Below are 24,576 nucleotides of genomic sequence, written 5' to 3' on the forward strand. Positions count from 1 at the left end.
CTAATAATCAAACACGTTCCGATACGTCTTCTCGTGCGCGAGGATAGAGCGAACGGGTGCGTCGAGCGCCGGCGGCGGGGCGAGGGTGTCCTGGGAGCAGCGCGTGAGGCGCACGTCGTGCACCACGAGGGGGAAGGGGCGCCGGCACGGCGGGGAGGGGGGGTCCGCCGCGACCGCCGACATGCGCCGGTCGCGGTAGCTCGGGTATAACCTGAAAGGTCAACGTGTAAAAGACGCTGACATTCACTGCTGAATATGCTAAGAGAAAAATTAGGACCACGTCTGTATTGAGAAGCTGTCGCCCTCCTTCCTCTTAACATCTGTGCATTTAGGGCCAGGGGCACCAACATTTCACAGACCGATCCAATGATTTATAACTCAAGATAGGTTATATAGGCGTTCCAAAATTGAAGCGCTCACCTTGTGACAAATTGGACAAGTTGCCTTTAGTCGCGCCTGGACAAGGGAGAAATGTGCACGTGCTAACGAGCTCGCACACCGAAAGAGAATTAGACGACCTTATGTTTAACAACGAGTGTGACTAAGTCGGATGGAATGAGAAAATTAATCAAAAATAACAGATTTATTCGTAGGCACAGCAGAAATACATATGGAAGTCTTTTTTGTGCTCCTCAAGTACCTATGAGTATAACCTATCTATGGTTATATTATATAATATCATTGGATTGACCAACATCACTCGGCAGAGAACTATGAAAATTCCCATACAATAAAATTTAACGAACGCTTTAACGGTGACGACAGGCGGTTCGGTGCAACCGACCCTAAATCTGAAATGCCCTCGAGTGCGCGTCCGCCAGTGTTGGCCGAAACGTTAAATGCAATTGAAAATGTTAGCCATTAACCATTATAAATTGAACCTTAAACCGTAACGGACGATTACAGTTTACGGTTCAATTTATAATGGTTAATGGCCAACATTTTCAATTGTATTAACTATTAACGTTTCGGCCAACACTGGCGTCCGCGCAGCAGGTCACGGTCGGCCCGTCCTCACCTGTGTCCGGCGTCGCACGCGCAGTGCGCGGAGCCGGCGGCGGCCTGGCGGCGCTCGTGGCGCGAGCACACGCGCGGCGGCCCGGGCTCCGCGCCCGGCCCCGCGCCGCCCGGCGCCGCGCTGCCGCGCCGCGACGACCGCGACAGCGACGCGTACGTCGGGGCGTTGATTCTTTCCACCTGAAGCACATTTACAAATGCCCATTACAACATGCTAACCACAGAACAAGTAGAATGGCGATGCGAGCAGGGTACGTGTCGCCGTCGAGCAAACGCTCGCATGCTAGTACCCGCCCGCGCTGACCGAAAAACGTAAATATGCCTTTTGCGCCACAATAACGTTCAGATTAAGAAGCCAGACATCAAATATGTCTAAAGGAGGCGTATCCATTCACCAGGCACACAAGTTTTTACTACCGTCGCGCGAGAAATGTGGAAATGTGGAGAGGAACGAGCGGCGACACCGGTTCCGATACTAACTGCGCGCGATAGCCGTTCTAACCTCTTTAATATATTCTGTGATGCTAACATATCTTAGCGACCCCCGGACCTAATTGGTACAAATTATCTTCAATAAAAAATATGAATCATTCATTATTAAATGGAGTTGCTTTTGTTTTCTTTCATTCAATTTTAATTTATAACAAATTCAATGCCGTTTCCTAATTCCATAGATTCTAATTTTACTAGCTAAAGAGAAACCCGACTCTAACGTCTCTCGAGCGTCATCTAGTCAACTCGATGGATGCTATTCGCCGCAACGTTGGCGCAACTGCGCGGCGACACTATTTTCTATAGCGCTGATTAGACACCGACGCTCAAAAGACTCTACTGTGGGGGGCTCTATAGGGCCACCCCAGACTAGCGTCTCCCAAGCGTAAGCGTCTAGTCAACTATATGGCTGCTGGTCGCCGCAACGTTGGCGCAACTGCGCAGCGACACTATTTTCAATAGCGCTGACTAGACGCCGACGCTAAAAAGACTACTTTGGGGGGCTCTATAGGGCCACCCCAGAGTATCGTCTCCCAAGCGTCAGTGTCTAGTCAACTGCTGCTGCTAGACGTTGACGCAACTGCGCAGCGACACTATTTTCAATAGCGCTGACTAGACGCCGACGCTGAAAATACACGGCAGGTCTCTGATGGTTTCTGTCAAACAAGTCACCTCAAAAGTCCCCGCCTTCCCACGACGCCGCTTCGGCGCACTCGTGTCCGCCTTCTTGCGCCGCGTCTGCGCCGGCGCCGGCGTCGCCGCGCCGAACAGCCCCCTCTCCTCCGCGACTTGAATCATGTACTTCGCGTCTAGCCGGGTGATCTCCTGTGTGACTGATGATTTATGTAAAACCCCTTCCACATGACCAATTAAATTGTCATGATCAGTCAATTGAATTGGGTACACCTTTATTTTTCATGCACTCATCGAAAATAATGAGTCTGACCCTATGAAAATTGATGTGTATAATGACAGTTCCCCACTTCTCCGCCTCTTCAAATCGTTGCAAAGCTAAATAGTAGGTATTTTCATAAGCTATTTTTTTATATACCTAATAGCCATCCTATGTATTCTGTACCTGTAGAGAGATATAGAATGTATTGCATACGCAGCCGTTGTGTAGCCTTGTCTAAACTTTCGTATTTTGTAGACAGGCATGTAATTTTAGTGCACCAACACAACAATGCCTGTTATCGGTACCTACACATTTTCCTACTACCTAGTCTACCTACCTTCCTCTGAATAAGTCCCAGGTAGCATCCGTCTCTGTCTAAAATATAGTTGATGTCTAAACCGTTCCCAAGGTTCGGCAGCGTCTGGATTTCGAACAAATCACAGTTTGGCACCTGAAACCAAAACAACAGATCATAACATTACCTATTAAAAGTAATACAAAATTTAATTGTCCTGGGGCGCTCTAAAGCTTTGGATTCCTCCGAAAACGGTGCCGTCATATTACGGCCGCTATATAGCGTTGACTGACGTCACTAGAACGTTGTCTATGTAAACAAGATGGCGCGGTTTCCTAGAAGACGTTACGTTACGTTGATTGTCAACGTAACGTAGAAGACGGCCGTCATGACGGTGTCAATAGTTTCGTGAACGTTTTATTAGATAGCGGTGACGCCATTTTGAATAAATGACACGAGATTTGAATAAATGATTCCGTACTACGATTATTTTCCTCTTCTGATGATATTTCATCCTCCAAGTAAATTATAGATGATCAAGCAAATCTTGTCAGTAGGAAAAGGCGCGAAATTCAAATTTTCTATGGGACGTTATCCCATCGCGCCTACATTTTTCAAATTTGCCGCTTTGACCTTGGCGGATGACGGTGTGTTATGACGCCGTGGTACTTTCCACATGTCGTCACCGTAAAGACGGCCGTCTTTTGCGGCCGCTATATGACGGCACCGTTTTCGGAGGAATCCAAAGCTTAAGCGGCTCAGACACCCAATGCCCATGTGGGACGGCCCCACAACCGATGGAGCACATGATATCCTGTCCAGGGCACGCTGCTCTGAGCAGGATCTCCGTGATGCGACAGACAGGGCGGTGTCGCCACCTTCTGGTCCCGCACAGTCTGAAACCATCGACACAAGAAGAAGAAGATTGTCCTGGTTCTGACACAAGGAAGGCCGCAACAATATCTGACACGATCTATTTGTAGAACCATAAGAGCGTGTCACATATTCTTGCGGCCTTCGAAGAGTAACATATTATTGCAGGTGACTGTACCTGGTCTCTAAAACCTTTCTAAAAACATTAAAATATCAAATTAACTTACATAAACATCCGGGTTGTCATCGTTAGGGTCCCGCGGTACGTTCGCCACGGGTGTTTCCGGGATGGGCCGGACCTTGCTGGTTGTACCCGGACGCGTGCCCGGCTCGGACCGGTCCGTTTGCTTTTTGAGAACGCTGGCGGTGGGCGGTCTGGAACTGTATGTATATCATAGATTTGTAAATTGTTCATAGTGTAAATTTTGGCCCGTAAATGAAGTTCCTGCTTTCTGGCCCAGGCGAACAGATAAATGTATGTACACACTTAGGCCAGTAAATAAGAAAGCCTCAGGTCACGTATTTGACGACCTCGGCTTCGCCTCAGCTGGTATCATTTGATCTTGGACATTTCCTATTTACTGCGTTAGGTACCTATTATGTAAAGCGAGGAATATATAATCACGCGCCATGTTACGGAATTGCACTGGAACTATTTTTTTCATGAGAATAACAGCGCCCTTTTGTCAATGATCATACGTTACTGGTCAGGCTTTAATACACTATTATAGAAGTAATTAATATACCTGTTAGTACAAGCAGACGCCGGTCGAGAATGGCTGGCCACAGAGTGGTCTCTGTCAGTGGCAACGTGCGACATCGCCAGTGAGCAGGACGATGCCATGCTCGCTACCTCGGGCACTTCTTTCTTGGAACTCTGTAGGAATTCAGCAATAGGTTAGTGAATAGACAACCATATACCTATAGGCCCCGTGCATGAACTATAGGCGGCAGCACAGGAGCTGTCAGATTTTTGGCGCGAGGCGTAAATGTGTCGTTTATGCTTCCGATGTAGCCCACAAGATGGCAGAACCTAATATGCACAAGGAAACATACCGACGAGAACGGTAGATGGTAGCACTTTAGATGGTAGATTCAGGCCACAAGGTGGCAGACCCTCCAACGCGCACCGTCCCTATACAAAAACATTGCCCGTGTGACTTGAGCTTGGTTTTCGGCCTCGAAATGCAATAGTCCAATAGGTACTTACATAAACGTGATGGTCTCTAGGCTTCTTCTTGAGCAGCACGTGTCTCTCGCGGGCGAGGCGGTTGGCCTCGGCAACGGCCCGTGTGACTTGAGCTTGGTTTTCGGCCTCGAGAGCCGAGTGGGTCTCGTACAGAATCAACTGAATCTGGAATAAAAATTTAAGGGTTGTCTAATGTAATCCGACTTTCAAAATGGAGACGTACCTATGTCACACTCAACTACAAAGGTACGGCTTCATATAAAAACGTATAACTTTTAATACTTACCATAGTTTGATGTTAGTTATTAGCTGTGTCCGACTCTGAAGCCTGATGACCAGTAATATACTTATGATCCAATGATCGTACAATTCAAGAGGGCGCTGTTATTCTCATAGGGTGACACTTCAGTATAGAATGAAAACATTCGTTCCAGTGATTTTCCGCAACATGGCGCGTGCTCATAATCCTGGTCGAGCTTTAATAATTACCTGAGGCTTTGATAACAGTGTCTTGAGGGTTTTTTTCTGCTCCTCAAGTATAGATTGAACTCGGTCTCTGCCTTTAGCGTCCATTTCGGATTCCGTAAGGATCTGCGGATATAAAAAATAATATTTAAACGAGTACGTATCGTAAACTTGCTCGACATCATACCTCAAGTACTTTTTAACTTCACCGTTTCGCTGATTACGTAAACTGCAGCATTGTATATATATATATATATATATATATATATATATATTATATATATATATATATATATATATATATATATATATATATATATATATACATATATATACATATATATATATATATATGAAGTTACCTCAAGCATAGCCAAGTCTCCTCCTCTTCCACACACAAGGTCAATAGGATCAGTAACAGCAGAGTAGGAATTAGGCGGCGTAGCCAACACAGCCACCACGCCGTCAAGAGCGCTGGTCACCACTGGAGTGTCGCAGTACACCGCTTCACTGATGACGCAGACTGCATGCAGCATTGCATGTTTAAATAAAGTTAGGTACCTCAAGCATAGCCAAGTCCCCTCCTCTTCCACACACAAGGTCAATAGGATCAGTAACAGCAGAGTAGGAATTAGGCGGCGTAGCCAACACAGCCACCACGCCGTCAAGAGCGCTGGTCACCACTGGAGTGTCGCAGTACACCGCTTCGCTGATGACGCAGACTGGAGCGCCGGATTGGGGGGCTTCGGAGGCCTCGATGCCCAGCTCTCTGAGGGCGCCGACGTAACTGGACACCCTGGAGAAAAGGACATTTACAAAATATTAGACATTTTTATGACAGTTTTATGTTTATTTAGATTCATTAATTTAGGACTGTTAAATGCCATGGAGTCTCGAACTCACTGCCTTCCTTCTTTTGTGTAAATTAAGGGCAGTAAAACAAACCAGTTTTGGAAAACAACTCGCGTCTGGCCTAACAAACCTTGGTAGGTACTCTTGGTAGCCCTAAATTATATCCAGCCCCATCAAACTCCTCCCATGCTCCCAGTTCCCTCAGTTGAGCAGTTCTGTACGTGAGCAATATGCGACTGCGTCTGAGCGACCACGCCGCGGAGGCAACTCCAGTTTGGCCAGACAAAAGTCACAAAAGTTGTAGACCGAAAGAACATAGCTACAAACTTGTCTCCAGCACCGAACACGACGAGTTTGCCAAGCTGTGGGGTAGCAGGCGCCGTGGGTGCACTGGCCTTCAGCACCGCCCCTAGCTCCCTCAGCTGAGCAGCTAAATACGCCGAACAACGGGGTGAAGATGCGTGGGTCTGAGCCACTACACCGCGGAGACTGTTCGCGCGCAGCGCTCGGCAGAGTGTTGAGGCGCCTTCGCAGAATTCACGCTCCTGAAGACAGAAAATTGTATCTAGGTGCTGGAACACTTTTGCCCAAGATCGGAGATGGAGGCATGTATTGGAAGGAAGCTAAGCTTTTGAAGAATAAGGATTCATGAACGAAATTTCGAGTAGGGACATGTCAGCTGTTAGCAGACAAAGTTTGAAATAGATAGGCTAGTGCTACTTTAATAGGAATTGTATTGGTACAAGATATCGAGAAGAAGAAGTCGCCATCGCCCATCAGATATATCGGAGCTGCCAAGGTCTTCACAAATAGGTATCTCAACAAAGCATCTATAAACGCATTGTCCAGATAATTTCTACCACCTTGGCCGCTCCGATATATCCGATGGAAACTGGACCAAGGTCGAGTGCGGAATAACAAAACCTGCAATCACCTGCAGCACGATGATCCCATCCTTGACCAGGTCCAGCTGTCCGATGGTCTTATCAGCTGGAGGGCGCAGTGTGATAAACCTGGTAAATAAAACAGCCCTCTATACGTATAGTAAGGAAGATCATATTCCTTCGCTTGCCCTTTTCCCATCTTTTTTCTCCGTCCCTCTCTGTCGTTCGTCGTCTCATCATCGACCTGCTATCTTTCATATCTCTCACACAGTGCATCCACAATTTCCTTGGTTTTCCTTTCCTCGCACTATCCTCCACATTAATTCCTAATACCTTCGCGTCACATGACTTTCATCCCTCCGCATCACATGTAAGGAAGATAAATTTAAAATGCTTTCGAGGAGAGTCGTGTTGAATCCTAAGGGAAGCGAAAGATTAAGTACAGAAAAAAAAGTACATACCTACGTGGTTCGATTTATTTTATGAAAAGGGATAGGTAAATGAAATAATACGCTGCTAAGATGATGTGAAAGTAACTTGTGTCTAAAGCAGTTTATGGTTCTAAAAATTCAGTAACTTTATGAGTTTCATATTTAGAGAAAGACTTAGTTTAAGAAGGCAAGGCCTAATAAGGCTCATATATGATGGAAATATTCGCTGTATTGGGTAAGGTCTTGGTAGCTCAGATGGCAGAGCACTGGGATCCAGTAGTCGTGGGTTCAATAAGTGTCACCCAAGACAGTGAACTTTTCCACTTTTCATTTGTTTCTAAGCTTAATAGGATAAGAAGACTTGTTTATTTTTAGGTTCGGTAAGAAAAATCAGATTATTAAGAGCCAACAGGAGCTAAGATTTAAATATTTTAGGTAAATATACCCGTCTCGCTAACGGAAGCGGCTCCTAAAACTAGTGCGATAAGGACAAGGCGAAAAATCCTGCGTAAAAATATCAAAAATCGAGGTTTCGTACTCGACTGTTTCCTCCTCCAAAACTTAATCAGTCGTAACCAAATTTGGAAATCTAAATGATTATGACATTATCTGTGTCGGACCGTTTTGCTTTTTTGACTAATTGATGTCAATTTTGAATAGCACGCCTCTCATTGCGGCATAGTCAATTAGGCAATTTTGGCCATTTTTGAAGGGCTCTAGCGCCTTAAAAAACAAAAATATCAAAAAAGGCAAAACGGTCCGACACAGATATTGACAATATTAATCTGTGTTGAAAAAATCATTGCTCTAGCTTCAAAACCCACGGAGGAAACAGTCGAGTACGTTTGTATGGAGAAATGACCACTCCTGTTGGCTCTTAAAGAAAAGCTACCAAACCTTGGGCATACGCGATCGAATCTGTACTCTCCCGCGCATAGCTGTCGCGATCCACTGTACGAGTACCCCAGCTCATGGAGCTTCATCACAAGATTCGCTACTTTCCTGAAACCAACACAATAGTTCAATAAGACTATAACACAACACATAACATAATAAATTTACATCTTAACTAATAGGGTAATATCTGGGTGACCGAGCTTCGCTCGGAAATCATATAAAAACTCTAAAATGCGCGTTTTCCCATAGATAAGACCTAGATAGATCGATTTTTCGCCCCCGAAAACCCCCTGTATAACAAATTTCATCGAAATCGTTAGAGTCGTTTCCGAGATCCCCGAAATATATATATAAATAAATAAATAAACAAGAATTGCTCGTTTAAAGGTATTAGATTTGACTACTAGTCAAATCAGTTTCGAAGAAACGAATAAAGTAGGTATACCTACCTACATTTTAAAATTTCTATTGTCTATTTACATGTTATATTTCTATCTACATTTTACAATTACGTGTAATTATTAGCCAAAAGAGGTTTACGACCCCATTTTCGTAGTCGTAGTATATCCCGGACTTGCCTTTGTATTAGAAAAATGGCGTTTATTTCGAATCTGAACCCTATATTAACAAGTTGAAAGTACACTTTTCATTGTTTTGATTCATTCTTTTTAGGAATTCGACTACGAACATATACGCACCCATAGATTGGCTGATATCATTACTAGACGGACTTCCCTTAAACTACAAGGGAAGTCCGTCTACTCGCCGATTTTTTTAAAATACTATTGTTTTTGCTTAATTTGTGATTAAAATGATCTGTCACTATGGCTAAACTATTAATTATTAAATATTCTTCATCGTATGCGATTGCAAACGGTAACGTAGGTGAATAATTATTAACGCAACTAGATCACTCAGTAAAAAAATAAAGTATGCCGGTCTAGCCTTCAGTGACCTTACTTGTTAGAATGTGACAGGCATGCTGACAAATGATAAAGAGCCGGCCATATTAGCCCTTTTGGTTTTAACTGGTCGGTCTTAGGATAGGTCCCAGTATCAAAATGAGGCATACCATGAGCCAAACGCATTTTATCTCATATATTTGGTAATCTTCTAATTATTGTTGTAATAGCTACGTACGTGGCTTTAAAAGTATTGACCCATCCGGTGACAGATTCCTTATTCACGCACGTCGCCAAAGGTTCGTCCTTCAGGTGTGCTGGCAGAAGCTGGCTTAGTCTGAAACAACAGGGAGCGTGCATGAACTATAGGGGGCAGCACAGGAGCCGTCACATTTTGGTGTGAGGCCACAGAATAAATAATAGTACTAGGTACAGAAGACTTACTCACTAACAAAACGCGTTCTGTAGCGGTGCGCGGCAACTACTATGGCTTGACACTAAAATTGGTGTGGGCCGCATGTACTTATAGGTACTTGTAGCGACACGACGAAATCGCGGAGTGAGCCACGCCTGGTGAGGCCTAAATGTGAAGTTTATGCATCAGATGTAGCCCACAAGATGGCAGAACCTTTAGGTACTATATGCACAAGAAAACGTACGAAAACGGTAGATGGTAGTATTATGAAGAGTGATAGAGAGACACAAGGCTATTCGATGGCGAAACGCTAGCAATCGTCACCTTGGCAAGGCCGCCAGCTCCATGAGAAACAGCCAGACGTTGTCCATGTCCAGTCTTATGTTTTAAAGGCTACGAATTTAGACTAAAGAGTTGAACTTACGAGAAAGCCCTATTCTTAATCCGTATCCTGGCTATAGCGGCAGCAAAGTGCACTCGTTGCTCCCACACCGTATTCTCAATGTCCTGGTAGGGCGAGCCGGCCTCCTTCAAAAGCCTCGCCGCGCGCTCGGCCTCGCCTCTAGGCCTCGCGCCCCAGCGCCGGCGGGTCAGCTCCATGAGGAATAGCCAGACTGTGTGGTGATTGTTGGCGTACTGTGAGCCAAATATAATATAACTTTATTTATTTTCATTCGGTAATAAACAAAACTTTAAGTATAAAACAATACACGTTACATATACTTAAGTAAATAAATAGGTACCTTTTATTTCTTAAATTTATAATTTAGACATTTATTTCCCTAACTAACAAGTTTTTGAATGTCCAAATAAATGCAACCAATAAGCCATGCGATACTTGGATGTAAGCCAGTTCCAAAAATGTATTGAAAAAAGCAGCTGCAAAGTGAATTTACTTTCACAAATTGCCCAATTCATTGACGTATATCTCAGGACTGGCCTTAGGCTTTACGGGCAATAAGAATAGTGCATGATGAATGGGGCCAGCACAGCGGTGTGATACTGCTACAACGCGATCCGATTGGTTGATGAGTTCGCATCACGCGCGCGATTGGTCGCAAGTGTCGCAACTAGTTGCGTTAGACTGCACGATTGGCTCGAATTCGTGAGTGACACCGCTGAACTAGTAGCATTTTTAGTGCCCGCAAGGCCCGTCCTGAGATATACGTCAATGGCCCAATTTGAAAGTAGGGCGCCTCCCATAATACTTTCATTCGAATCCGGCGATAAATCTAAACATTAATCGGGGCCACTTTACCTGCCTTTAGCAGAAATAGCTTGTCATAAATATAGAGTCATTTTCGTGAGCGTCCTTACAGAAAAGAAACGGGTCGTGGACATGCGAGCTAATGCGAGTTAGATGGGACGAATTTTATTAACCGTATGCTCAGAGACGAGTATTAAATGAAGATTGGTAGTCGCTATATAAATGCGTTTTTGATAATAGGGAATATCACGCGATAGTCTGCGTAGGGGGCGCCACTCCCACAATATGTCACAATCTAAGGGTCTACCGCAAACGAGATAGTCTAAATTTAGTTATCTAACCTATCTATCACTCTTGCATATTCGAGCGATAAAGGGGCAGATAGCTGAGTTTCGATTTCGCGTTTCCCGGTAGGCCCTTTGTAAACAAACCGCCTTGATGTATCAATGTCATATTTGATTGTCTGTGAAAACTTGTCAAACAGTTTAAGATACAGTATGTATAAGTTACTCTATGGTATACTTAAGTCACTATAGTGCTGCACTCTGGCGGCAAAACATTGCAGTAATACTCCCTATTGCTTCTTGGCAACGGAAAAGCTAAAGGGTGGGTGTGTGATTGTGATTGCTGATGAGCTGTCGGGAACTTTCTAAAATTGCGATGTTTCATTTTTAAAATTAATACAAAAATTGTTTAAGAATTCACTAAAGCTACTTTCTTTTCACCCCACGCGGGTGGCGACTTCTTTAACAAGATCAAGGCACGAATTTTCTACGAATATTGATTGTCTTCATTAGCAACTTGTCTCTGGACCAGTTAAGACGTTATTACGTTTGATAACGACGTTTAAATGCAGCCTTGATAATGCTAACTGGCGCAAGTTCAATGTGAAATGTATTTATTCTGTATATATTATGCAATGGGTAGTACAGTCACCTGCAATATGTTACTCTTCGACAGCCGTAAAAATATGTGACACGCTCTTATGGCTCTACAAATAAGATCGTCTCAGGTACTTTTGCGGCCTTCGGTGTGTAACATATTTTTGCATGTGACTGTACTCTTTATTGCATACCTCAATACAGAAAACAATACAATGAATACCTACAGCAACTCAACTAGAGGTAAACAATAGGCGAACTTATCGTTAAGAAGCATCTTTAAGACAACCATTAGGTAGTGGAAATCAATATGTCATGGCAGTCAGCCAGTAAAATAATAATATTACCTCTGGGAAGTCGCCGAAAAAGTCGATGTCTTGAATAGCTTGTTCTAATATGGACTTATCTGTAACAACCATGATAAAATTATAAACTGAAATAGATGACATACTAAAGAAAAAACCGGACAAGTGCGAGTCGGACTCGCCCACCGAGGGTTCCGTACAAATTTAACTTATTTCTTATTCTATTTATCCCCCTCGTTGCACAATGTACTATTTTTCTGTCAAAGTACTGTTATAACGGTTAAGGTGTTTTTATCTCTATTAATTACGCATTGCAGGGTAACCAATAACCATCGGCGGTAGCACGGCCGCATTTTTTTTTATCGCTTGTCATTGTCACCATGCCTGTCAGTCTGTCACGTATGTAAGTGCGAAAGTGACGAGCATAGTGACAGGCGAGAAAAATTGGAACCATGGTGCGCCCGCAAGATTATAGAATATTAAACCTTATCAAAAGGTTAACAAACATACAAAAGGTTCTGGTTGTTTTACTTTAATACGATGATGAACCATCCTTTAACATTTACTGAGTGTGGAGACTTGGTCCTGCCTGCGGTATCATGGTCGCATTTTTATCACTTGTCATGTCATGCGTCACTTTCGCACTTAGGTACATACCTGTTATAACGTGACAAGGCACAGGCATGATGACAGATGATAAAAAATCGACCATCTTGTAGCCTCACCACACGCGTCAATCGCGTCATAAATCACCCTATAAATTGCGTGCACAAAAGTCTCTTAACCTTGCAAAAATGCATGATTATTGGCCAAAAACTCTATACTTCGCCATTTTCATGACAAATCTCTATCACATGACACGGCAATGAGGAGTGCCTTTTTCAAAACGGCTTATTTTTAGTTTTTAGTATGGTTTTGATCGAGATATAAGCCCTTTTGACTCTTGAAAAGGCTCTCCTCATATGCAATACGAGTAGGTACAAATGGTACGAATCGCTTTTCTTTCATCGATACCATTATTTATAAGTCTTCGTTTCGAAAACCATGCAACATCTGGCCTCGGTTTTTATTGACAATACCTACTAGAAAAGTAAAAGACACGAATGGCAAATAAAAATAACTTTTTACGTTTGTAATAAAAATGTAAATCGAACCAAATATACCTATAGCGGCATACAGAAAGTTATATACAGTTAGAACAAGAGAAGTCTGAACGATTTTGATAGCGTACGCGTTTACATCATAATTTCATAGAAGTTTGATGTTTAAAATAACACATACACCGTGTGTGCTATCAAAATCGTTGCAGACTTATCTTGGTGTAACTTTAATATCATATTTATAGGCATCTATAAGGCGTAAACCGACGCTACTTTGAAAGTTAGTTCCCCAAGCAAGTTTATTGCAGTTATAATACAAATGGCTTCTCCGCGATGAGCTGATAAAAGTTAAATAACATTCTGAGGGCCTATCGCAACGCGAACACCGAAGTTCGCAAAGTTTGCGGGCATCTTTCTCTTTTACTCCAATTAAAGCGTAATTAGAGTGACAGAAAAAGATGCCCGCAATTTGTGAATATCGGTGACTGAAAATTCATAAACCTTGTTACAATGACATAAGGTCCACTGACGAACGTTAAGAGGGGGCGTAGAGCCAGGAAAATAAAAGGAGAAACAAAAGATATAGCGCGCAAAACTTGCGACGGGAGATATGGACGTCGCGCGCCGGTTTTTACCATTTATTTCAATTACTCTGAAATTAATTAGATCTCCATCCCAGAATTATACTGCTAAGATATATAGTATGCAGGGGTAAACATATAGGAGAAAATAAATGAAAATTAGACGTATGTTTTCGTGTTTTTTAGGGTTCCGTACCCAAAGGGTAAAAAACGGGACCCTATTACTAAGACTTCGCTGTCCGTCCGTCCGTCCGTCTGTCACCAGGCTGTATCTCATGAACCGCGATAGCTAGACAGTTGAAATTTTCACAAATGATGTATCTCTATTGCCGCTATAACAAGAAATACTAAAAATAAAATAAAATAATTATTTAAGGGGGGCTCCCATACAACAAACACGATTTTTTTTGCTCTATTTTTTGTTGATGGTGCGAAACCCTCCGTGCGCGAGTCCGACTGGCACTTGGCCGGTTTTTTTTCTGTAGCACCACTTTAACCTTAAACGTGTAAAAATAGTATAAAAACTTCTATTTTGAGTTAGCCCCCACACCGCTGCTTAAAAATGGTGATGACGGTACGGAATCGCAGTGACGCATCGTAAATATCACGATTTTATCGCATCCTAGTAAAATTGTAAAGTTTACGGCACGTCACTGCGATTCCGCACCGTCAGCGTATTTTGAGCAGCGGTGTGGATGGCACTGGCACGCAAAAACAACGGTGCGTTTACAATGCGTCACTGCGATTCCGTACCGTCATCGTTTTAAAACAGCGGTGTGGTCGCACCTTAAGTGTTGCTGTTAATACAAAGTTACGAAGGTTGGCGTGACGTTATTTACTGCCAGGTGCCAACTTTACCGCGATGACACTTTGATACGTATTTCAGAATTAGGTACCAAAAGATAATACAATGCAATCGACTGATTCCAAAATACTTAGTAAAATATATACTTTGTAACATAAGTAATAATTAGTACCTATATACGTAGTAAGAATTAATAACGATGTGTTAGAGTTTTCTTTTTATCTGACTGATCTGTTTTAAATCAGATTTATCTCAATGTTTTTATATTTATATGTCATTAAATTACATTGGTAAACCCCGCTGAATAGTTATATGTACCTAACTAAATATCCATGGGTATTGTGTGTGCGTTTTTATAGCGCCCGCTTTATTTCCAAATGAACGACTCTAAACGTGCCTTTTATTGAGTTCGGTAACTAATAATATTTTAACTGTAAACTCATGAATCGATGCCCTTTTTCCACAATGGCTGTAAGAAATATTCAAGTCAAGGTAAAAAATATGCTTATGAAAAAAAGAAAATTCGGGCAATATTCTATTTGGCCCTGAGTCCCCTGAGACAGGTGGTGCTTCTATTAACAGCTTCTATAGTCAAATAAATTGTCACCACATAGGCCACATAAGTGTAATGTGTAATGTGCCCGTGGCAAACAGGTGGGCTGATGACGCTTGGCTCGCTTGCGAGTGTCTTAAACCAAACGTCGTCGTGAATTTTACGCCTCTGTCCTCGGCAAGTTCCTCCCACTTGTGAACCAAGATGTTGAACGCGTGCATGACTCGCTTTTTGACGCAATCCTTATGTCGTAACATTGTCATTGTTGTATTGTCGTAAAGGTATAGATGCGACTCTCAATCCGGAGGTCGCGGGTTGAAACCCCGGTTCGTACCAATGAGTTTTTCGGAACTTATGTACGAAATATCATTTGATATTTACCAGTTGCTTTTCGGTGAAGGGAAACATCGTGGGGAAACTGGACTAATCCCAATAAGGCCTAGTTTCGCCTTTAGGTTGGAAGGTCAGATGGCAGTCGCTTTCGTAAAAAAACTAGAGCGTACGCTGCGTACGTCAATTCTTGGGATTACTTAGTTGTCAAATAGGCGCAATAATAAGACGTCGAGTTGCGGAAACCAAGCTCGCGAGAACCTATAACCTAATAACCTACTTAGTTGTCAAGCGGACCCCAGGCTCCCATGAGCTATGGCAAAATGCCGGGATAACTTGTCGTAAAGGTATACTTACACCGAAACACGTCGTAGATGAGAGAGTAGACGCATCGCATTTGTTGTTCGTCAGCGAAGTCTACCTTCTTCGGGGGTTTCGAGAGCAGGTGGGCTGCCTTCAGGACCTGTACGATAGAAACTAACCTAGATTTAAGCCTATTTTAATGTTGTGTATGTGTGTTTCGAATAAAAGCAACATTCATTAATTCCATTAAAATGAAATAAAACTATGTCGCGTATTTACGAGTGTTATTCAAAACAATCCGTAGGTACAGTCATCTGCAATTATATATTACACAACGAAGGCCGCAAAAATATCTGACACGAGTTTATTTGTAGAGCCATAAGAGCGTGTCATATATTTTTGCGACCTTCGAAAAGTAACATGTTATTGCAGGTGACTGTACTATAATAAATTATAAATGCGAATCTAACTCGTCTCTCTACTGTTACCTGATTTCAATGAAAATTTGTAATGGAGATACGAGGCGAAACTGAAAAGTTCGCGGCCCTAGAAAGAAAATGAAAGAGAGTATGAATGGTATGAAAGAGAGTAAATGTTAATTATTAATCGTTAATAATCATTAGTAATGGCGGCAATATTTAAACTGTCAAAGAGGCGGGGGGAAAAGTAGCATAGATTTTTTTGTTTTTTTTTTCTAGCTTAGGCCGCGAATATTTCAGCCTCCCCTCGTAGTTCGAGGCCGGGAAATGACAGGACAGTTTTCACTTCAGACCTGAGCAATGTCCCAGGCGTGTCCGTCAGGGGGGGACCGCACGGCGACAGGAGGGGGGGCGTGGGGGTTCTTGATCGACACCACGAGGCGCCACGGGGCCCACTCATCGACGGGGTCTTCGGGGGGCTTCGGGGTCTTTTCCGATTCATCTCTGAAAAAAATGGCAGGTTATTGATGGCAAAGACTAAGGGTCGGTTGCACCAAACTGTCATCGTTAAAGAGTTCGCTAAATTTTATTGTATGGAAAGTTTCATAGTAAAGCGCCGCGGTGGCCCGGGTGACGTTGATCAGTCTGTCAAGTGCGGATGGTGCAACTGGCACTAACTAAACTATTTAGATGGTGTTATAGAATAATCCTTTACCAGGCTAAGGGATAAATATTTCCCACATACGGCACTTCAAACATGTGTTCTATTTAGATGAGTAAGACTGACATTCGACTATCATTTTTGAAATATCAGCGCAGCGGTAAAGATCTGTAATAGATATTTACGATACAAGTGCGAAAAATAGGAGGCAACGAGTGGCGACAAACTAAAACGCGACCGAAGGAAGTGTTTTAACACGTTCACTATCCGTGCCCCGTATATGGGTCACGGCAAGCCGTAAGGTTAATAATAATCCAGATTGGGACAGTGAAGGTGTTAAATCGACATGACTTGCGAATTATAGTTTGTAGCTTTCTAGTAGACCCCGAAGGCTTATCCTATTGTCTATTGTTCAGTAAAACCGCACGTGCTACTTACCTGCAAAAAAGGGTCCTAATTATTATATTTGGCACCTGAGCGCGGGCTAGTCCAACGCTCAAAAAACCAGTGTAGGTGCGCTCTCCGGTAACGCGCCTTTGTTACGCATCTCGATGACACATTTTAGACTGGTTCTGTAGCGTTCGACTCGCCGGCACTCAGTAACCGAAGTACCGATTTTTAGGGTTCCGTAGCCAAATGGCAAAAAACGGAACCCTTATAGATTCGTCATGTCTGTCTGTCTGTCTGTCTGTCCGTCTGTCCGTCTGTCCGTCTGTCTGTCCGTCCGTATGTCACAGCCACTTTTCTCCGAAACTATAAGAACTATACTGTTGAAACTTGGTAAGTAGATGTATTCTGTGAACCGCATTAAGATTTTCACACAAAAATAGAAAAAAAACAATAAATTTTTGGGGTTCCCCATACTTCGAACTGAAACTCAAAAATTTTTTTTTCATCAAACCCATACGTGTGGGGTATCTATGGATAGGTCTTCAAAAATGATATTGAGGTTTCTAATATCATTTTTTTCTAAACTAAATAGTTTGCGCGAGAGACACTTCCAAAGTGGTAAAATGTGTGTCCCCCCCCCTGTAACTTCTAAAATAAGAGAATGATAAAACTAAAAAAATATATGATGTACATTACCATGTAAACTTCCACCGAAAATTAGTTTGAACGAGATCTAGTAAGTAGTTTTTTTTTTATACGTCTTAAATCGCCTAAATACGGAACCCTTCATGGGCGAGTCCGACTCGCCCTTGGCCGCTTTTTATGCAGGTGGTTGTGGCACGTGGCACGAGCGGTTTTTCTTAACAATAGACAATAGGATTAGCCTTCGGGGTCTATTAGAAAGCTACAAACTATACCTATTCGCAATTGTATCGAACAACGTTTTACAATAGGTACATAATATGACCCTTTAAATTTTCGATATAGATAACTATGTATTACGTAACCACGTAATGTGCCAATTATCGCTCTAGTGCGGTAAAGTAGCACCATATACTGTAAAAATAATAAACTTACTCGACTGAAATCGAATTTTGACCAGTTAATTTTTCATCCATTGAATATTTATTTTATGTTATCCATGCTTATTAAAACTGCACAATCCACAATAAATATGAGATTATTAATTATGAGGTCCCCATTTTACTTAGTAAATGGTAAAAATGTGACCGTTTCTTAATACGTAAGAGAAAAAAATCGAGGATAGAAAATATTTAGATATAAGTAGGTAAATTTATAAAGTTTAATTTTTATATTTTGGTTTAAAAATGTTGTTTTGAAGTTTTATGACATTTTACTTTCTGACAGTAAATTGTCCATGTTACTTTTCCAGCCAGATTTAAAAATGTAGGTAACTTTTTAAACTCATAGCTTATTGTATAGTCACCTGCAATAACATGTTACACAAAAGGCCGCTGAAATATCTGTCTTCGATTCGATCTTATTTGTAGAACCATACATGTAAGAGCGTGTCACATATTTTTGCGGCCTTCGCTGAGTAACATTATTGCAGGTACTGTACAGTCGGCATCAGGTCGCTTAGCACGACTTGCGTTGTCGCGCGCGTCTTGACATATGAAGTCGCGCGCGACAACACAAATCAACGTTTTTTTTAAACATTCACCGCTACGGTCGTAGCGGTACGTCGTAGTCGATAACATGGGTTTCCTGGTTTGTACCGAAAATTCTTCGTAGAGGCAAAACGACAACGACCGTGTCGTGATTAGCGCTGCATGGGTTAAGTCTTCAAAATGATGTGTGCACATTTATTTTTAACACATTCACTGCCAGAAACCCGCTATGCGGGTTTTCTATTCGTAGGCGCTTTTCGCTATAATACGGCTGAAACGTAGTCGCCTACGCTCGTAGCGCGTAGCACGCGCTGGCAAAGAATGTGCCTAGAGTATGGCCTTTTCGAACGTAGACAGACACAGAATGATATCTAAAGGATGCCAATTAGAAAAAGAGAGATAAAGTTTATTTAACACCAAATACATAAAGTCTACTTTACATTCAAGGTCAATCTTATATAAATACTTAATTACGTTGACATTGACATGATTGACATAATTGATACAGCGTGGTGCTAAAAAGGCACGACTCAGCATAATTAGCTATCGTGCATCGTGCGTCTCGCTCGCGCCAATACATGTACGGAAAAGTACGAGCGACATGCACAATATCTGAATGACACCGCTAGCATTCTGATATCAGTTAACGTAAAATTTATCGTAGCGCTCCACACTTTGTTGCAGGTAATTCAGTGCAGAGTTAGCTTAGACGGGCTCGTGAATAGCGAATATTACGCAAAACTCTGCGTAGGGGGCGCCAGTACCACAATCCATCACAATCTGAGGGTTTACCGCGAAACAAGAAAATCGAAATTTCGCTAAGTACCTAACCTCCAGAGATGTGACTTATTTGAAATACTTGTATTTAAAATGCAAATACAAAATGCAAAATACCTATTTTGTATTTTGTATTTAAATGCCTTTTGAAGAAAACTATTTTGTATTTTATTTGAAATAGTTTTTGGGACCTATTTTCTATTTTCAAAATACAAAATACTTTATAGTAGGTAATTTAGGTAGGAGTTACAATCTCTTCTGATGTTACAATCCTGGCAACTCTCTCATTCTTTTAACATGGAACCGTTGAATATGTTTAGTAACGTCGCACATGACCACCAGAGTAGCGAGTGGTTAAAAAAGAAGAATCTTGAGTGTTGCGAGGGTTTCAAGGCACGAGAGGAGAACAACTTTTCTGCCCTGGTGAAACACAAACGTGACGTTTTCATTACACTAACGAGAGGTATTACCTATACTAGCTGTAAAACATTACATATCTAAATTAATGCTTTTAAAATTGGCCGTTAAAAACCATCATCCATCCATCCTTCCGGTTAATATGAGCAAACAACTAGAAATTTGCACTTTAGATAGAGGACTGATTGACACACTGTTTTCAAAGAATAAAGAGAGTCTTTTCAACTCGGAAATTCCGAGTAATACTTTTTAATTCAGACTAGGTATTCACTATTCAGAGTACCTTTTATCGCAAAGTATTTGTATTTAAAAAAAGTATTTTGAAAATACCTATTTCGTATTTTGTATTTTAAATATAAACTCAAAAACTATTTTGTATTTTGCATTTAAAATAGTATATCAAGGAAGTATTTGCATTTTGTATTTAAATACTTTTTATAAAGTATTTTTCACATCTCTGCTAACCTCTCTATCACTCTTGCATGTTCGAGCGATAAAAAGGTAGATAACTGAGTTTCGATTTTCGCGTTTCCCGGTAGGCCCTTTGTAAACAAACCGCCTTGATGCATCAATGTCATATTTTATTGTCTGTGAAAACTTGTCAAAAACAGTTTGCATCTATAGGTATGTATAAGTTACTCTATGGTTTACGAAAGGCGCTAGTGCTGCGCTCTGCCGGCAGAACATTGCAGTACATTAAACCTAGGTTAAACCATACTATATCAATGGTTAAACCTTAGAAAATAGGTTAATCGTGGTACCGATAATAGCATTGAGATGCAACATGCAAACTACCTATTTCCGACACCTCAAACGTAATAGCTTACCGAAGTACTTCATTTGTCGCCATCAGATATATCGAAGCGGCCAAGATGCTCACAAATATCTGAACACGCCTCTATTGTCAAGGCGTTAGAGTGCGTGTTCAAAAATTTTTGAGCACCTCGGCCGCTCCGATATACAGCTGATGGCGACTGTACAAAACCTCTATGACTTTTTGAACTCTACTGCCTTTAGAATAAAGGTCATTATTAACATAGAAATCCGTGACAATGGAATGAACACTGAGTGCAAAGAATCGAGTCATGCTTTTATGAACCTTACGGCGTTTGGAATAAAGATAATTTTCAGCGTGAAATGTGTGAATTGAACACGGGGTGTGAATAATCTGAAATCAATTCGGTATTGTGGGTATTGTAATAGCGAGTAACTTTCATTGAATGGGTGTTTGTCACATCATACCATACATTTTGTGTTACATTGGCACTCCGACGTGACTCCGACAGTCATTCTGTGACCCATTGTCACGAAACGTGCATAAAATAGACTGTGGGGAAAGAGAAAAATGGTGGACAAGTGATGGATTATATGGGAACCAATACGATTCTACAACTCTTCTGTTTCCGCACAAAGTTTAACTATAATGAAAGGCATTAAAATACGAATATTGGGTTTATGAAACGAGCTAAAAGCGAGTGAGAGAGAGCACTTTCTTCAGCTTGAGCCTTACGGCTGAGATGTCGTTTTATAGACCTTTAGGTAGCTGGTCAGGGGCACATATACCATATCATACCACTCATGTACATCCTGACGTTTCGAACCCTTTACATTTACAGTGTTCGTGGTCAACCGTCGGGTGACTGAGAAAAAACTAGGTATAATGTACAAAACTACCCACTACAAAAACAATGAACCATCATAAACTATAAATTTTAAGGCTCGTTAAACATGCAAAATCGGTTCATAAGGATATACATCACAACTATTTTCAAGTAAAGATAACGTACGCCGGCTCTAACCCTACACCTCTGACCCGAGAAGATGCCGTGAACGTCGGGATATACTTAGTATAAATTAAAATTTACGCGCTATCATCCGTTTTAATAGTTTTATTTTGGTTTTATTTCATACCACTTATATTTTAGGTAAAAAATGCTGGGACTGAGCTGGCTCTCTCTATGGTTGGTACAGTCGAAGACAAATATATGTTTACACTTTTGCACCTTACTTTTTTTGTAAGGCGAAAAATGTCAACATATCTTTGAGGTTGACTGTACATAATTATGTACATTGTTATCATGTATGTTTGTATCAATATTAAGCTGCCTTCCCCGCCGTAGGGTTCGGCCGAGATGTTCGATAAGACCTAGCAGGTCAGGGCCACACACATGTCGGCACACATTGTTATTTTGTTGTTATGTAGGGGAAGTTGGCAAATTACCTCGTTTGTGGCATTATAACTGATCAGGGTTTCGATTCAAAGTTTATTTGACTTCACAAGGTTTTTTACGAGGGGACGATTCGTCTGGTGGTTGTTTCATACTTAGGCTATGGAATGTCCAATTTAGCTAGATCCCTAAAAGGCTTAACAATCACGGAGCGTGACTGTATTGTGACTGGAGTGTACAATAGAGAGGCAGATAACGAAATTTAGATTATGTCGTAAGATCGTAACATATCAGACCAAGCCTTCAAGCCTTTAATAGGGTACCTACTTTAACTACTAGCCAAATCAGTTTATTTATTCGAACTGTCAAAACAATTTTGCTACTAAGGAATTTATATGAAACACTAGCATGTGACGTCACAATCAAATTACCTACTCTTTATAGTTTTATACGAGTTTTAAAATAGAAAAAAACCAACAAAATCATCATTTAAAAGTAAATTTAATTAGAAACCATAAGAAAACACCTCAAAATTTGCATTTGATTACTTTGTCTCACATGTCAATAAAATGCAACTTAGCTATCCGTTTTTGAACAATCAACATCGAGAGCCTTTACCAGTTGGTGTGGATAAAATTAAATTTATTTTAAATTGTTAAAAGTAAAACCCTCACAATACGTTCTCCAGCTCCAGGTCTTTCTGCATCCCCACCAACAGGAAGTACTGCTGCAGCCGCCACTCCTTGTCGCTCGGCAGCACCAGCCTCTCGGCCTCGCTGGTGTCTCCATCCTGCCTCGCGGCCTCCTCCTGAAGCAGCAGTTCCGCCAGGAGACGGGGGTACACGTGGAAGATATCGCCTTCTCCCCGCTCGTTGAGGGCGACCCAGAGGGTGTTCGGGTCGTATTGGTCTGGCATTGTGATTGTGACATGATCACGTTGCTTTTTAGTGTGTTAGGATTGGAGCGAGGTCAAAACACGAGATAAGAAACTGTATTAAATAATAATTAGGATCACCATTATTCTTATTTGTCCAAATTCCTAGCTCTGAGTAGAAATACCCCATATTTTCGAATTTTTTGAGAAAAATCGCATGTTTTTATACAAACACTTCACTACATAAGTACATAGTATAAAACAAAGTCGCTTCCCGCTATCTGGCTGTCCCTATGTATGCTTAGATCTTTAAAAGGGATACGCAACGGATTTTGATGCGGTTTTTTTGATAGATAGAGTCATTCAAGAGGAAGGTTTAGGGTGATCTCATCTAATTGGGTGATAAAATTGAAATTTGAATAAAAGTCCATGTTATTATCAATCAATGTCTTTACTTTTAATAGGAACTGCAGACAGTCTTACTATTGGCATATTCAGACATTTAAATCTTAATTATAACAAATAATACTGTGCATAATCTTCTTTTTTTTATGCAGCCTGAACTTCGCTAATTTGGTGACAATAACCTTAAGTCGGTGATACGTACTACTCTAATTAGACTATAACCAGTTTACACAAGTTTTTATTTTTTTTATCACATAATTAGGGATAATTAAATTTTATTAAAATATATTTAGAAAACAATATTAATTATAAGGTATTAAAATAAATTGCTTGTTTAGATAAAACGTCTTGAGAATACAATCCACTACAAGAACGACACCTCCAGTCATTTTCAGTCTTTTCCTTCATTTTCTGCTTTTTTTTTTGTTTTTTCTGCATTCGATTCACCTTTATTTGAACTTTTCCTTCCTTTTTTGGATCTAATGTCCTGAGAATAAAAACATTACAATAATAAGTAAAAAAATAACTCATGTAATTTGGTGATACAGACCCCCAAAATAATATGCTAACGTTACTTATGTATCGCCAATTTATTAATTATAGACTTTTAAATACAATACATGCATTAAATAATTAAAATACCGCATTGTAACTACATTTCACTCATTTATTTATTTCACACTTAACTTACCTTGTTTTATTTGGTGATACCGTTGCGGCGTCAAACGTTTGAAAATGATAAATTTTTGACCGGCTTTCACAACATACTGTGAAAAAACTATGCAAGCTGTGTTAAAAATAATAATGGATATACCAAAAATAATATCCTTTTACTACTCTGTGCACTTTTTGTACAAATTAAGGCACTTTTAGTATTTAAAAACGAATTATAAACGGAGAACCAGTTTGTACAAGTCCGCGCGGCGCCGAAATGAGGTCTAGCGCGAGAAATTTGCAAATATTAACTATCTCGCTCTCTCAATTTGACCCACAAGAATGGAAATGGAATTCTACCTTAATACTTTGCCGTAAAGTCACATTTAAAAGGCCCTAAATCACTAGCTTTACTGGGTGTCATGCTTCAAAACTTGTATCACCGAATTAGGCGTGTCACCAAATAATGCGAGTTTACCCTACGTATAATTTGTTAACCCGTGCGAGG

At 41.2% G+C, this 24,576-nt stretch overlaps 1 protein-coding gene across 1 annotated transcript; it reads right to left on the reverse strand.

The window, feature by feature from the left end:
• Positions 1–23,051, reverse strand: LOC134662714 (uncharacterized). The gene is made up of 18 exons (XM_063518985.1): positions 22,810–23,051; positions 16,445–16,595; positions 15,727–15,832; positions 12,043–12,101; positions 10,032–10,243; positions 9,431–9,529; positions 8,291–8,395; positions 7,013–7,091; positions 6,406–6,623; positions 5,788–6,022; positions 5,251–5,352; positions 4,783–4,926; positions 4,319–4,449; positions 3,800–3,953; positions 2,742–2,855; positions 2,182–2,334; positions 1,019–1,197; positions 1–211 (listed from the first exon to the last, which is right to left on the reverse strand). Exons 1-18 carry the CDS (start codon positions 23,049–23,051, stop codon positions 1–3), a joined length of 2,694 nt encoding a protein of 897 aa, XP_063375055.1.
• Positions 23,052–24,576: the final 1,525 nt, after the last annotated feature.

Source organism: Cydia amplana, chromosome 3 (assembly GCF_948474715.1).
Source record: "Cydia amplana chromosome 3, ilCydAmpl1.1, whole genome shotgun sequence".
Taxonomy (NCBI): Eukaryota; Metazoa; Arthropoda; class Insecta; order Lepidoptera; family Tortricidae; genus Cydia; species Cydia amplana.

Bases quoted from the DNA above. Each gene is read 5' to 3' on its own strand.
- LOC134662714 (XM_063518985.1), bottom strand. From the start codon at position 23,051: ATGCCAGACCAATACGACCCGAACACCCTCTGGGTCGCCCTCAACGAG. The intron at 6,624-7,012 runs GTGATTGCAGGT...TTCTGTCTTCAG, and splicing joins ATGGGATCATCGTGCTGCAG to GAGCGTGAATTCTGCGAAGG. The intron at 212-1,018 runs GTGAGGACGGGC...TTGACCTTTCAG, and splicing joins GCGTGCGACGCCGGACACAG to GTTATACCCGAGCTACCGCG.